General features: G+C 36.1%; 2 protein-coding genes across 2 annotated transcripts in view; both read left to right on the top strand.

Annotated features, from left to right (window-relative positions):
* LOC106876261 (uncharacterized) overlaps positions 1-1,838 on the top strand; it is a 95,865-nt gene extending 94,027 nt beyond the window's left edge. Inside the window, exons 17-18 of the mRNA XM_014924751.2 lie at positions 671-1,057; positions 1,489-1,838. Of these exons, the coding sequence (XP_014780237.1) occupies positions 671-1,057; positions 1,489-1,793 (692 nt within the window). The 3' untranslated portion in view covers positions 1,794-1,838. The remainder of the gene's footprint in view (positions 1-670; positions 1,058-1,488) is intronic.
* Positions 1,839-15,793: 13,955 nt separating this feature from the next.
* Positions 15,794-16,471, top strand: part of LOC106876258 (uncharacterized) — a 103,153-nt gene continuing 102,475 nt past the window's right edge. The window contains exon 1 of the mRNA XM_052972586.1: positions 15,794-15,868. The gene's annotated coding sequence lies outside the window, so the exon portion shown is untranslated. The remainder of the gene's footprint in view (positions 15,869-16,471) is intronic.

Genomic DNA, 16,471 nt, shown 5'->3' with positions numbered 1-16,471 from the left:
TATATATATATATATATATATATATATATATCACTGCGGTTCTTCAGCCTCCAGATCAATGAGAAACACTATTCTTTTGGGGGTGGAACACAAGCCCAACGCAGATATAGATGTATAGTTTAGAATTTCACTTTACAACCACGTGGTTCTGGATTTAATACTTGGGGCCAGTGCCTTCTACTACAGCTACAGATTAACTGTCTTGTGAGCACATTTTGTAGATGGAAACTATTCGATAGCCTTTTGTGATATAAATATAAAAAGTAAGATTCAAGTTCATGACGTTATTCAATCAATCGATAGATCTCCAGCTAAGTGTCAAGCGTTTGATTGCTGATATTTTCCCTAGAGCGGCTACCTATTATTGAAGTGAGTTTGAATTTAAGGACTATAAATTCAAGTCAAATGACTTATCAACTCGATTATTTTTCCTTACCTGATGAACTTGGTAAGTTACAAATCATTGCCATCTTCCAACTGAGCTCCTCGAACGAACCATAAAAGCTATTAAGGTTCTCCATACTGTATTTATAAAGACTGAATCTATAAAACTGTTCTTCATATTATTGTCTTTGCAATGTTTAATTTTTAATTTGTTTTTTAAAATGTAGTTTTTTTTTTTCGTTTTTTTTTTTAATAACTACAATTGCATTACCTTCAACCACCGAAGCTGCCTTCCAAACTATTTTAAATACCACTTTACCTTATGGATACGCGGGAAATATGAGTGATATTACGACAGCTGCTATGGAGACGAGCAACTATACTATCGACAATACTACAGCAATGGTAGTAACGGTCAATGGCAGCGACTGTGAAACGATCAATGGCAGTGACTGTGGAACAAACAATGACAGTGAATATTTCATTACATCAACGGAACAAGCAACTGATGGAAGTAGCTCTCTCGATCCTGATGTTTCCACAACGCCGACAGTACTATCAACCAGTGAAAGTATTACTCTTAGCACAACAGATATTACAGTGCAAGACGTTATCACGGTATCAACATTACCCACCACTCGTGAGAATACTTTTACTCCATTAAATTCGATATGTAAGTATATTCTTGGTTCTTTACGTAAGAATACATTCTTTTACACTCTGGGTCAAATCAAAACAAAAACAGCCGGCTAACACTGAAGATGATTTAAAATATAATGAGTATGATTTACCTTAGATAACATGACTCCTATGTCTTAGATAGTAATTTCATTTTCCTAAGGGGTCAAGTTGATCGCAGTACGGCAAATTTAAGTTCAACGAGTGTTGTAACACTTGCATCGCCGAACGGTGCTTTCCTATGGACCTACTCCATAACTAAGCAGATTTAGCTATTTGAGAGTTAATTATCTTTATTAAAAACAATGCAAGCTTGTAACCGAAATCTTACCGTTAACCATTAAACCGCTAACCCAGCACCCTTAAGTAGCAGACATCCTTATATCCATAATCTGCAGATAACTAATTGTATTGTTTCCATTTTAGCAACAACCGAACTGACTTCGGAAAGCACACCATCGAACACATCTATTGATATATCCTGTTTGTGTCCTTGCCCTAAAACACAGAAGAACTTGACCCAGCAGGAACTCACTATAAAACTACATCAGATTGTTTCGGAGTTAACCCTACCACGGAATAAAACTTCTAAGTACATCCGCTCTAAAGTGAGCATGCCAGACGATCGTCAATCTTCATTTTATGTTAGTGGTGTCATACTAATTGTTGTGATCACTCCGTTTGTTTTAATAGTGCTGCAAGACCTTATTGTAATTCTAAGGGAATTTTAACCCCGACCTAAAACAGCAAATAAAATTAGATTCTATAGATCTTAAGAGATATGACTCATAAAATATTTATTTCTTACATATTTCAGACATAATATAGTCAAATATCAAATGATAACAACTTCTGTTAGACTATCTATACCAAATGGGATATGAAATGGGATACGAATGGGGAGACTGACAAGAATTGTGACATTGGCAACGTAAGTAAACTACAATCTAGAACCCAGTTACAGACTACGACATTCACCAACTGGCAGGTATTAGAGATTGATTTCGTACATATACAGATGTCCCCACATGTATAAGGACAGAGGTAACAGAAGTCTTAATGACAATGATCTCTCAGCATGTAGTTCAATATCTTAACAACTTTATTATTTCTACCTTTAGAATATCGATATGTTCATCTAAGGCTAATGGATATCGCCTTGACTATGACATGTTACACTGAATATTCGTAGCCTTTCGTTATAAAATGGTTACCGTACATTACCTATTTGGTAGATCATTTCGTTTGCTATATTTTAAACCCTGTAGCAGTAACCTGGAGAAGGGGTCTCAAGCAGTAAATATTTCAAAAGAATAAAACTCTTCTTATGAATTATTTTAGTCGGAATTTCAACCCCAGTAATTCGGAATGAGAAAGTGATCTATGATATATATATGGTGTCCACATTCTAAATGTTACTGGCATCAACTTTACTTCCTTTCTCTTTGAGGATTGAGAACATGTAAATTATATATATACCAGTAATAGACTGGAGTTGATTCAGTTGATTATACTTCTGGCTTTGTGTTCAATAAAACATAAAATGCAAATCGTTTTCATACAAAGAATGTATTTCATTCACAAATTTATTATTGACATCCATTGCATATGTTACCAACATCCGCCTGAAAGAGATGAAGGTCACATATTTTTTTTTAATTTCCATTCCTCTAAAAATATTGTGGATTTATATGTATCCTACATCTCTTAATATTTTGGTGGGTACTGTGTTAATATCTTAAAACATATCCCCATTTAACTTCACCATCTAATCATTGGGTAACTTTAGCAGGGCTTCAAATCTTCAGATTTCCAATTCTCTCAACTTCGCATATTTTCTCAAATGTTTAGGCTTGACATCGGCTGCATCAGAGCAATATCACTAGTTTAGGTGTATGACCAGCAAAGGTTCAGACACTTCCTGACTAACTTACAATAAAAAATATCTGATTTATTTTTTTAACAAAAACAATAGTGTAGTAACAATTGTGAATGGCAATTAGACTTCAGGCACATCTGACCGTAATAATAATTTAATAATAAGTTGGTCCTGGGTAACAAGCTTGGTTGAACGATGTTTTTGAAAAGAGATACAAAAAAAAATCGAGGTTAAATCATTGACAGTTTGTCATATGAAAGCAGTGTTATTCCGCTTGTTTTAATCACTCACAATGTTTCCATAATGCTGGGGGCGGGGGGATTTCATGACTGTTGCTAAAAAGATTGATAATGGTGTTTAGACCCAGTCAGCCTTGGTCAGGACATATTAACAAAAGTATTCCAACTGTGACCATCCATCCTGTCCTTATCAAGGAATACATTGCCCAAAGCATCTTTCATTATTTAAAAAATAGATGCGTGATTTGAGGGTGATTTGGTTGCTATTTCGAGCAGATTGCATTACCGTGTAGAGGATCTGTCATTTACAAATAGAGGATACTAGCTTCTAATACTAGCACAAAAGCACGTATTTTATGAGTTAGTATAATCGATTAATTGGCTTGTACTTATTTTATCGACGAATAAAATATCCAGTGTAACCCATGGTGATAATCCAATGGTGGCAATCCAGTAACAACTCGAGGTGGTACACTGATGGTATAGAAACTCCAAGAATCAGGGTGGATAATGGACGTTCGTGTGTGCATGTAACTAATGTAGAATAAAGGCCTGAAAATAACAACACGAATGATATGATAAAATACAATAAAAGATGTTTGTTGTTCCACGCACAAAGAAATGGAATGGAAATGTCACAATATTCTGACGTAAATACTTCTGCAGGTGAAAGAAGACGACAAAACGGGAACAAAACAAACGAAATGAAGGAATATTTTTTTCTAATATGGAGCAAGTTTAAGATTCGTGTACGATATTTCTTCCTTACAATTTTTTACTTTTTATTTAAAGCATTTACGTGGGATCTGATGTAGAAAATTTACATCACATCCTGTACGGTGACTGATGGTGGCAAACACACTAAAAAGTATAGCATTGTGATGTAAAAATGCTTCAAGTGATGTTATCCTTCGAATTTACAGACTTATTGGCCAAGCATGTGATATGAGACGGTGGATTAGTAGATATAGTGGTCGCTTGGTAGACATAGTGATAGATGGGCAGATATAGTTGGTGGGTTGGTAGATATAAATGAGGGGTTGGTAAATATAGGTGGTGGATTGGGCAGATATAGGTCGATTCTCTTATGATGACTTGGTTAGCGGGTAACGCTGAATGTCTGGATCGTCAACTTCTCTTCACCACAATACTGAAGGAGAAACCTTCAGAGCAGCAATCCAAACAATTCTTATTTAATTGGACTCTCAGGAAGTTGCTTCACTTGAATTTTCCAAATACCTTCAACGTTAGTTAGAGACAAAATGATATCCATGAGCAACTCCATGGTGACCTTCTCCTCGTAACCAACCCTGTAATGAATGTGCCGTCGCCACATATCCACCATCATGTTACAGTAGTCATAACCACAATTAGCCTACTTCAACACTACATCACATCATAAAAACTACGAGCACAAACCTTACATGTTGTACTTACCACTTCCATTTTATGTTACAGAGTGACTTCAGTATTTTGCACCAGACACTATTTACGACACTTTTTACGAGATGCAAACTCATGTATTTTTTAACATTAAATAAAATTCACTTACCGTTTAGACTTTCACCATCTTTATTCTTGCCTTTGCTTTTCAAAGTTTTTTGTCATAGTCTTAACACTTTAGAGGATATGTTTCTCTGGCTTCCCTGCATCATGTATGATAAACATTCCCAGTTTTTTTCAATCAATAGAGTAACTTGAGATTTATGAAAGGAAAGCTTTATATTACTCAGAATGTCTAAAACAAGGACTGACTAAAAGTCTGAGCACATACATAAACATTTAGGAAAACTTATGAAAATGATTTGGTCTGGTAAAGGCTAAAACCATCATCCGGTTTAAAGTAGGTAAGGTAGGAAGGAAAGAAGGAAGGAAGGAAGGAATTATTTTTTTTACAAAAATGTGAACAGCCATACTGTTGACGTCAACGGAACTTAATCTGCTGAAATTTCAACGTCGCTAGAATTTCTAGCAAAAACAAAGTGAAATAACCCTACCGTGGTGACAGAGATGCTTCCGATTCAGCAACTCTCTTCTGTCACAGATATATCATTTCTACCGCATGATCTGAGCGGGCCAGTAAGAATGAATCTCACTCGTCATCTAATATTATCCGACTTACTGAGAAGCCATGACTGCCTTACCATTCAATAGTAAGTTTGTAGACAACCAGATATGTTGATGTGTCTGTGAAACTTCTGTGCGAAACTGTTCAAGCAGACACACGCGTGTACGCACACATATTTTTATACATAGATATATATATTCATACACGCATTTATACATATATGCATACACACAAAATACACACACATATATATATGCGTATGTGTTTGTATGTATATATATTTATCTTCTGTTAATTGTAACAGTCATTAGACTGCGGCCATGCTGGTGCATCACCTTTAACAAATCGACCCAATACTTCCTTTTTATACCTGGTACTTAAGTTCCTAACGTTCATTTAGATGAACCGCAAAGCTACGGGAAATAAACAAACTAAAACCCTTGTCAAACGAAAGTGAAGGGCAAACACAAATATGCACGCACACATAGATACATGTGTGTGTGCGTGTGTGTGTATGTGTGTGTGTGTGTGTGCGTGCGTGCGTGCGTGTGTGCGCGCGCGTGTGTATAAAGATGTGAGATTGTATATAAGACATTTAGTCACACCGTCTTACACGCGTTTCATTGATATAAGGTGATAATCAGTTACATAATGTAAATCAAGATTTTATGTCGAATCGTCAGACGTGTAACTTATATATGTAACATTGCTGCATTGAAAATTTGACGCGATTCACTTTCGTGAAACAGCGATTATACCAGAAATGCTAGTGGAAGAACGTTTTAAAGGTGTGAGATATGGAAAAATGAACATACAAGAAGACGTGCAGGGTGGGGGTGAGGGAAGCAGACAAGGAAAAGAATGTTACCAGAACATCTGTGAAACAGATATCCAATGATTCTTTAACAAGCGGTTTTATTGTTTCCTCTTATCTGTTATTTTCCTTTGGTGTTCGTTAAGCTTGGACTGCTATAAAATGTGGTGAAGGGCAAATGTTTTCTGTTCAACAGTTTACCAGATATATTGATCTCCGCAGACTTAAACGTATAGCTGATGAAGGAAAATGTTCTCTACGTAGCCTGTGTGTATTCTGTACTCTGGTTATTATTATTTTCTTGTCTACGTTTTGTTTGCAATGTCCTGTACCCAGATATGCACCTATATATACAGGTAGACGTAGGTATGCACATACCTGTACGTATATATGCATATACTCATTTATTATTTGTTATATATATATATATATATATATATATATACATACACATGCACACAGACAACGCACACGTGCACACACCTACACACAAATACAAACATACATACAGGCACACATATGCATTCTTATACATAGACACACATATATATATATATATATATATATACACATATATGTATGCATATACATTTACACACACACACACATATATATATATATATTTGTGTGTGTGTGTGTGTGTATATATACAAATACATACACACACACATACATATATATATATATGTGTGTGGGGTGTGTGTCTCGACGCTACCTTTCTGTCCCACGAGGAGCTAAACTCTTTCATCTCCTTCGCCAGCTCTTTTCACCCCTCCCTCCAGTTTGCGCCCTCCATCTCAGATGCTGCCTTTCATTTCTTCGTCATGACTGCCTCCATCGACCGCTTTAATCTTACCCTCTCCACATCTGTCTTTTACAAGCCGAACAATTTCTACTTTTGTCTTGACCTCTTCTCCTCATACTCAAACCATTTTAAGCGTTCCATCCATTATTTCAAGTTCTTTCGTTCCAACGTCTCTGCAGTGGTATCTACAACTTCAAAATGCAAGTTCAGCATGTGGCCCACCTCTTCATTCGACGTGGTTTCTCACCCTTTCTTCTCATTCCTAACACCTGCGTCTAGAATCTCACTCACCACATTCCCTTTCCCCTTACCTACTACTCCACCACTCTTCTCCTACGACGCCTCTTATGCAACTTCCAGTCTGATCTTCCACTTCCAGCTTTTTTGCCTATTCTACCCATTTCCTCCTTCAAACTAAGTTTCACTCCTCTTCGTCCATAGCACCTTCTTTCCCACACCACATCCCCCTCCTGCATACCATCCTTTTGGTAACATTATATATGCGCTGCTGCCGGCCAATGACTAGCTGACATATTCACAGAGCACCTCATGGACTTCAGACTTGGCAACGGGTTACCAGTCTCACAGCATTTCCGCTCCGCTGACCATTTCAGCCAACACCTCTCGGCTTTTTCATCTCAGTTCCCAATTCATTTAACCCTTCTGTCTCCACTCACCTCTTCAATGTAACCCTCTCTTTTTTGTCTCATGAATCCTATTCACACGCACACTCTCCCCTAATACCCTACAAGAATGCAAGTACATTGGTAACAAATTTGGGGCCAAAATGTCTGTGTCATAAAGCAATCATTTCGAAATATGCGGCTGAGAAAATGTTTGTAATATTCCCATTATACGATTCAAGTGAAAAAGAAGAAGAATGAGAAGATAAATGGGAATAATAATAATAATAATAATAATAATAATAATAATAATAATAATAATAATAATAATAATAATAATAATAATAAGAAGAAGAAGAAGAAGAAGAAGAAGAAGAAGAAGAAGATTATCTAAATTTAATTTTATCCAAAACCTGTTGTAATATTGATATTATTATGAATCTAGATTTGCAGTTACTTTCCTTTAAAAATATCTAAGGTTTGTAATATCAGATGTTTCTCAACATCTGATTGTAACCGAATTCTCTATCAGTGTCTCTGATTGATTAGAATGTTTTTATGAATAAGCGCTGTCAATGTCAACTGCGTTACTGCGTTCATCAAAAACTTTTGATTTTGTAGTAAAGCCTGGAGTTGGACTGTCGCAGCTTTAGTAACTAGGATCAGGCCATACTTAGATCAGGCGACATGTTCTGATGTTCCAATTAGTTTGCTGGAACATCGGGCCCCGATTACAGAATGTTTAATCATGTTCCAGTAGTTCCATCGCATTATTAATGAAAGTATAAATTACATTTGCATGTAGCACAACACTGACAAACAACAATGCAAAAATGTAAATATTGTAATATACTTCTGTAAAAATAAATGTTATTTAAATTAGTTGTATTTGGTTTATTTATGGGACAACAGGCAGTCTATCATCTTACCAATATATCGAGACCCATATATCCAAAGAAAATTCAGTCATTTCACTACAGTTGTTAAATGTGATTGACAACTGAAGCTCAAATAGATCCAGGTGAATACCTCGGTGAGCACTCCAAGCTATAAAGTCGGCTAACAGAATCTGCAATAGAGAGTATAATAATCCATATAGGTTATTTATACATGACAGGTACAAACTGTAAATCTTAAGTTACTCAACAATTAATAACCTTGTATATTAATCACAGTCTATAACAGTAATCAAAGAATGAAAGTTTATATTTGTATAATACTTTATTTACAAATGTTTCAACTGATTCGTTGTATCCATTACATACCATTGTTTGCATGCTTAATCAATCAGTCAACCAATTTATGGAACTGTCATCTTCCAAACCATTCTCATCAGCGAGCTCAAAAGCATCTGTTAAAGTTATGGAAGACAGTCACATGCAAAATCGGTTGAAGGAGATAGCTGATAGTTGATATATAAGACTTTATTTATTATCTTTATGGCAAGATCCATATTGTTGAGAGATATTGATGTTATGAAATGTTAGTGAAGTTAAGTCTGTAAGAAAAACTTTTAAGAATAGTAATGGTTGTTTAATGTCTGTATCAATCAGTCTGTTTAAGGAAGAAAATGAGGTTTGTTGTCTAAGGTCAGCCGAGTGTAAAAGAGAGAAGGTAGAGAAGGTAATAAATTGCTTCACCAAAACATTTGAGAAATTTCAGGTTTACAAATAATAAACTGAATTCCATTAAAAAACCATATTCATAAAAAAGATTAAACTGAATTACGTTGGATGCGATAATTACGGACTCAAGATTGGAAAGTCGGATTAAACTTGGAAATAGTGAGAAAAGATGTACTTATAAAAATATTTTGTGAGTAGATTTTATAAGTGACTTAAGTATTGAATTAATTCAAATCTGGGATTATTTACAATATTAAATTGTGGATCGATTAAGATCGAAAATGTATAATAATGTAACTTAGGTATTGAATTTGTACTCAGGTAAGGTAATCATTTGGGATTTTTGATTGAAAATACTAAAAATGTTTTACCATACCAAAAGTTCATTGTTTTTGTTAATTAAGTTGGCATAAATTGAATTTTGAACCGGTACCACTATACGGAAGAGCGCTACCTATGATAGACCAAGAGATAGAATAGTTAACAATATTTGCCTTGAGGCGCAAGTGAACATGACTAGTGATGTAACGTTTTCTTTTATTCTGTATTAGAAAGAATCTGACCTTACGTTTTGTATCAGAAGTGATTATCTAGTAAAATACACTTCCAGGTGTTATTGCAGAATATTTATATATTATATTTTCCTATGGACATTGATTATCAAAGGGGCACTTGCTGAGCTTTCTAGTTACACATTTCACTTGGCCTATACTTATTAGAGTTCCTATTTATTGTATTAGGATTTATGCTATTCCTACATAAAACAATGAGATACTATCACTCTATTTACCCTGACTAGATATATGTGTTTCATTAAAAGTGAACCTAGATTGTTATATTCCCAGAATAAAAGCTAATGTGTTTCCTCACCTTGAAGGTGTTCAATTTTTTTTCTTCACTTTAAGAGTCGTTATAATGTTCGATAAATTCCACAGCATTCCTATTGAATATATTTCTATACGTGATTGAAGGGGGGAAAAACATTGGATTTTTGTGACAGAAATAATTTAATTTGAATGAAACAAAATTATAGAAAAACCATCTTAAAATATTCCTTTCGAAATATTTATATCATCACTGATGCTCGCCCCGCTCTCAAATGTAAATGTGAGAGTTGTTGCTTAGGCCTTTGGTAGTGACTAAAGTAGCAAGTACTATTGCTAAATGCAGAGACTTTGAGTGGGGAATAAAGTTGAATGATTTCCTGTAACCAAGGCATATTGGTACAAGGTTTCTGTGGTATTTTCTTACTTCGGACAGTTCAGCTTTGTTCATCAAAAGTTGTTCAGCACATCCTCAAACTTCCTTCCTTTACCTGCCAACTCATGAAGTCAGTCTATTGTTGGTCTCACAATGATATTGAAGGAATTGGTTGAGACATCTTGTGTAAAGCTTATACATCATGCTTAGGAAAACAATGGGCCTATAATTTTCTACCAACACGATGGTTTCATTCTTGGCTACAAGATTCGTCCGTACTCTAGCAATAGTAATCTAATTTGATATGTCAATCTGATCTGCTATTGTTCTTTTGAATATTCATATTAAAGGCTTTCTGCAGAAAGTCGGCCGCTTGTACCAGTATCCAACTGTTAGATATCTTCCAGGTGTTTTCTCATTACATTACGTAACAAAATTTTAAAAAATTTGTCGTTGGTCAGAAAGTGTTATTTCCTATTTGTTTTTATCTAGAAATCAGTCTGCTTTTGTGACCTGAACTTCAATGTTTTTAAACTGACCTATTTTCAATTATATTTCAGACAGATTCAACGCTGTATTGCTGAAACAGAGTTTTCTAGTAATTTCTAGATGTTTCAAACAATTTGTCACAGCTCTTCAAGTACTTTAAGACTTCTTTCCCAAACTGTCCGGGGCAAGTTAAAGCCAGCGTCTTCGTCGTACCACAAATAAAGAAGATCATTGAGTGCAAGAAATTCTCAAAGAATCTCATTAGGACAGAGAAGGCAGCGTGGAACAGCTTTGTCGCAGTAGTTCGGAGCTTTCTGGAGAATCACAAAGCCGAAAACTATGTGAAGCTTGTTGAGACCCTGGTGAAGAACTACGGCAAAATGAGCTGCAGGATATAATCAGTCCATTAGCAGGAAAGTCAACATCGTATTGAATAATTCCACCCACTTCACAGAATTGATTAAGGATACCCCTATTGAATCCAACCAGATAGTGAGTCTAGATGTGATAAGCCTGTTCACCAAAGTCCCAAGTGGTGAAGCACTATCGGTGATTCAAGGAAAACTAGTGACAGACACCCGTCTAAAAAACGCACTAGTTAACAAATAAGAAACTTGAGGGAAATGTTGACCTGTGTAGAACTACTTACTTCAGTATGGAAGAATTCACGAAAAAACAACACACGAAGACAGGTCGTGTAAAAAACAAATGGATATATTAGTATAACGCTCGGGAATAGAGAAAGTCTTTAACGTTTCGAGCCTACGCTCTTCAACAGAAAGGAACACAGAAAGAAACAAGGAGAGAAAAAAATATATGTGTAGTGGTCAGCGTTCTATCATGGCGAATGCCGGACAGAAGGATCACACAGGAGAGTTCAGAAGAAGGGAAGATAACAAAAAAGTAGTGATCCCAAAACGAAGGTGCGTGTATGTGAGAGAATGCTGGTGATCTTAACGTAGGCATGTGTGTATGTAGGTGTGAAGGTGTGAAATTATGGGGATGGGAATTGGTCAGTGCTGGTGTGTGCGTTGTGATGTGATGTGTTGTGTGATATGGTGTAGCGTGGTGTGATGTGAAGGTGTTGGGAGGTGGGGGAGGCGAGAGTGGGGAAAGCATGGGTGGGGTGTGGGTTAGGCTGAGGGTGGGGGTAGAGGTCAGTATGGACACTGATATATATCAACAAGAAGAGGGTTGAGCTATGGGTTTTCCATTATCACCGATAATAGCCAATATATTGGCCTTCACCACTAAAACCAACCCTATGGCTGCGATATGGTGATGTCACCTTCATACTCTGGCCCCACCAGGAAGATGTCCAAGTGCTGTCAGATCATCATGTGAACTCAATAAAGCCATCCATACAGTTCACAATGGAAAAAGAAAAAGACAATCAGCTAGCATTCCTGGACGTATTAATAACAGGTACCAAGTATGGATTCAGGACATCCGTATACCGCAAGCCGACCTTTACTGGACGATACCTCAACTTCAACTCCCACCATCCATACAGTGTAAAGAGAGGGATTGCTCAGTGCCTAAAACATCGAGCAATGAATATAAGTAGCGATCGTGATACCCATCCCGAAGAAATGATGAAGCTCAATAACAATCTATTAAGCAACAACTACCCCAAAAGCATACTCCCCACTCCAATTATGAAGAAAAAAGAGGATGAAACCGATAAACTGTCCACAGTCTGTCTACTCTATGTGAAAGGCCTCTCTGAAAAGATACAAAAGATATGCGGCACGTATGACATCAGGACAGTATTCAAAAGTAATACAGCACTTCGCAAATATCTCCTGCGAGTAAAACCACCAATAGAAGAGAATATGACTAAGAACTGCGTGTACTCCATCCTATGCAGCTGTGGTAGGTTATACAAAGGCGAAACATGCCGCCCCGCTCAAAATAACAACAACAACAACATAAAAAACCTTAGGAATGCAAACCCAGTTTCGAAATTTCCCCAGTAGGGTATATCAGCCTAAACGTTGTGTTAACAACAAACAAGATGAGGACAAATATCCGTCAAATGTAAATAATGTACATTATTCCTCATCTCTTAAATATAGAAATTGTAAGCATGTTCGTAAAGACATGTTTATACGGTTATCTACACTTGGTCGTCTGATGTTGATGGCTTCATGCAGTATATATGTATGTCATTGTTCACTTTTATTTCAAGATTACTTGCTAATAGAGAAAGAGTCGGTTTCTAATCTAAATTCAAGGCTCCTTCATTAGAATTTCAATATCAGCAACAAGGTATCTTTGTTTGTATGCATGCATGTATGTATATGTGCATATTTGTATGTTTTGCTTTATATATGTATTCTCATACGTATAGTTACATATCAAGATATGCTCATATATATTTAAATGATAAACTTCTGGAAAGTTTTACATATTATACAGTTCCAGTGATGGATTGGATCTGTAGTCTTCAAATTAGCTTTCTCTCTTCTGGTTTTGAGAAGCCTAATTTCTCAAGATTGGTATTTAGGCAGTGTTTTGCATATCTCAGGGCCCTAATAATTACAGGTATAAACTTGAACTTGTGATCTGGATAGAGTAACTGCAGATTTCTCAATAGCTCACCGTATGTATTCTCTTTTTCATTGATCTTCACTTTATGTTAACATCCGCAGGGCAGCTAATTTCCACAACTCTACACAGTTTCTCTTCTCTATCCCAAATCATTATATCAGGTCTGTTGTGCTTACATTTTATTGAGGTTTTCACTGGGACATTCCACAAGTATTTCTTTTTATTATGAGTGGCTATGGCTTCTACCATACTGTGGATTCTTATTTCTTTGTCCTCGGGGTTATCTTTCCGACGGATTTCATTATAAAGTGTTCTAGCTGCAACATCATGTCTCATCGGTACATAATACCATGATGACATTTACGGACAACTGCTTATGATGTGGGTGATGTCGTTAGTGTGAACTCCACAAAATCTGCATCAGTTGTCACATTTTACTACTTTTCCTGCACCCCTGTCTCTTTTGTGCATCAGGTACTTTATTGATATTTCCTGTTCCTGGATTGCAAATGCATACCCTTCAAAGTGGGAGGTAGTAATCCGACTATCGGTCCATGATATCTGCTTTCATGATCGATGTTACCATCATCTTGGAGCTTTGTATTTATGTATGTATGCATGTATGTGTGTATGTATGTATGTATGTATGTATGTAGTTAGGTAGGTAGGTAGGTTGGTAGGTAGGTAGTTAGGTAGGTAGGTAGGTAGGTAGGTAGGTAGGTAGAGTAGGTAGGTAGGTAGGTATGCTTATTTTTAAGCGTGTATATATATACCTCTGTTCACATGAAGAATGGATCTTCCACTCAGATTATTCAATGTAGTTAAATACAGGATATTTTATATTTGTTTAGTAGTAGTTGAAAAAACGTAATATCTTCCGAAGTGACAACGTTGACAAAACTGTTCATACCAAACTAAATTCTATTTTGCTAACTTTATATATATATATTCTCGTGGTGGAGAAACGAGAATTTTTCTCCATGACAAAATACAGAGAATGACTTTCTTACGAGTTCAGATATGCTTGGGGCATATTTGAACTAACTGGTAACAAGTTTGTATTTATGCTCACCACTGCTTAGCGCTTCTATTCCGTATTTTATTTATCGATTAGCACAACCAGTCACAGTACGATTACAAGAATATAAGAAATAACTATCTCTTGTCCGTTCGTAACGTCCCCCTTTCCGGTATCTGACACTGAAGAGTAGACAACCACTCCGAGATGCATAAATCAACCAGTCAGGTTAGAGGCTGTTTTGAACCCGTGTTCACACCTATTTGTCTACAGTGAGAATTTTTCTTCATACCAAAATACAGTGAATGGTTTTCTTACGGGTTCGAATATGCCTCAAGTATATTTGAACTGATAAGTTACCATTTAAGCACATCACTACTTAGCGCTTGTATTCCGTACACACACACACACACACACACACACACACACACACACACACACACACATAGGGAGAGAGAGAGAGAGAGAGAGAGAGAGAGAGGGACAGACAGACACATAGAGGAAGTGGGGGAGAGAGAAGAGCAGAAGAAAAGATATATTGATAGATGTTGTGCGTGTGCGTATGCGCTTTTGTGTTTATCTCTCACTGCGTGACAACCGATGTTTGTTTGTTTACATAACCGTAACTTAGTTGTTCGTCCAAAAGAAACCGATAGAATAAGTGCTTGACTTAAAATAAGTAGTGGCATTGATGTGATCAGCGAGACCCATCATGGTTCTGTCCCAGTATAGCCGTGATGTAATAACTCTGAAAAGTAAAACACTCACACATAAATATGTATGTATGTATGTATGTATGTATGTATGTGTGTGTTTGTATGTGTGTGTGTGTTTGTATGTGTGTGCGTATGTATGTATGTATGTATGTATGTATGTATGTGTGTATATATATATATATATATATATATATATATATATAAGCGTGTTCAAATATGTGTATATAATCTATCACTCCATTCATCTGTCCCCCCCCACTATTTTCTAATTGTTTCATCACGTGTATGTGAATGTGTCTATATATGTATAGACACATTGTGTGCATATGTGTGTGTGTGATTGACATATGCATATACTTTTCAATTAACCAAGATCTATATGCGTACATATTTAAACACTCAAATGCACAGACGCACACACCCACATACATACTCATACATCTTTTAAGTGTCCTTTCTCACATCGATGTGTGTGTGAGTGAGTGTGCGTGTATATATATATATATATATATATCTACACACACACATACACACATATATGTATGCATGTATGCATATATATGCGTGTGTGTGTATATATGTATATATATATATATATATATATATATATATATATGCGTGTGTGTACGAGCGCATGTGTATTTGTGCGCGTACAGGTGTATGCGCCTGTGTGTACTGATATTAACTATTTCAACACTTCAATAATAATCAGATACTACAAGCTTTGCTGTGAAGAGGATACCATATGTATCGATGCTCGATTGAAACGAAATAGAGGTAAGGTATTAATATTGGGATATACAGTATTCAAAATAACTAACTTCAGAAAAATTTACTTAGCTTAAGCAAAATTTGAACAACACGAGCAAACTGTAGCCTACAACTTCCAACACACATGCATTTATCTGTATGTATGTATGTATGTATGTATGTATGTCCTCTTCTGCTTTTAAGTCCTCTTTTGATTTTAATTATTTGAAGTCTTCCTCTAAGAAAGTCGCTTGTTTCTAACAAAGAAATAAAGCTCCGTCTTTGGAATATAGATAAAAAAATAATACCACATTTTGAACTTGAGAAAAGTCTTGTCGCATAATTTTACTCTTCAACTTTCAAGTTGTATTTGTAATACGCATGGTAGCTGGTTATCTGGTTTATAGGAAAACCCCAGGCTTTCCAAATTGTCACTTAGGCTTTCACTTACAAAACCAAGTGCACCAATTATTATTAGTATAAATGGGAATTTATATTTTGGGTATATAAGCTGAAGGTTTCGAACCATGCATAGGCGCGCGCGCGTCCGTGTGTGTGTGTTCCCGCGTGTGTATGCACATATTTACACACACACACACACACACACACACACACACACACACACACACA

The sequence above is a fragment of the Octopus bimaculoides genome, chromosome 14, assembly GCF_001194135.2.
Source record: "Octopus bimaculoides isolate UCB-OBI-ISO-001 chromosome 14, ASM119413v2, whole genome shotgun sequence".
Lineage (NCBI taxonomy): Eukaryota > Metazoa > Mollusca > Cephalopoda > Octopoda > Octopodidae > Octopus > Octopus bimaculoides.
The sequence above is the reverse complement of the archived record's forward strand: the minus strand, read 5'-3'. Positions and strand labels throughout refer to the sequence as shown.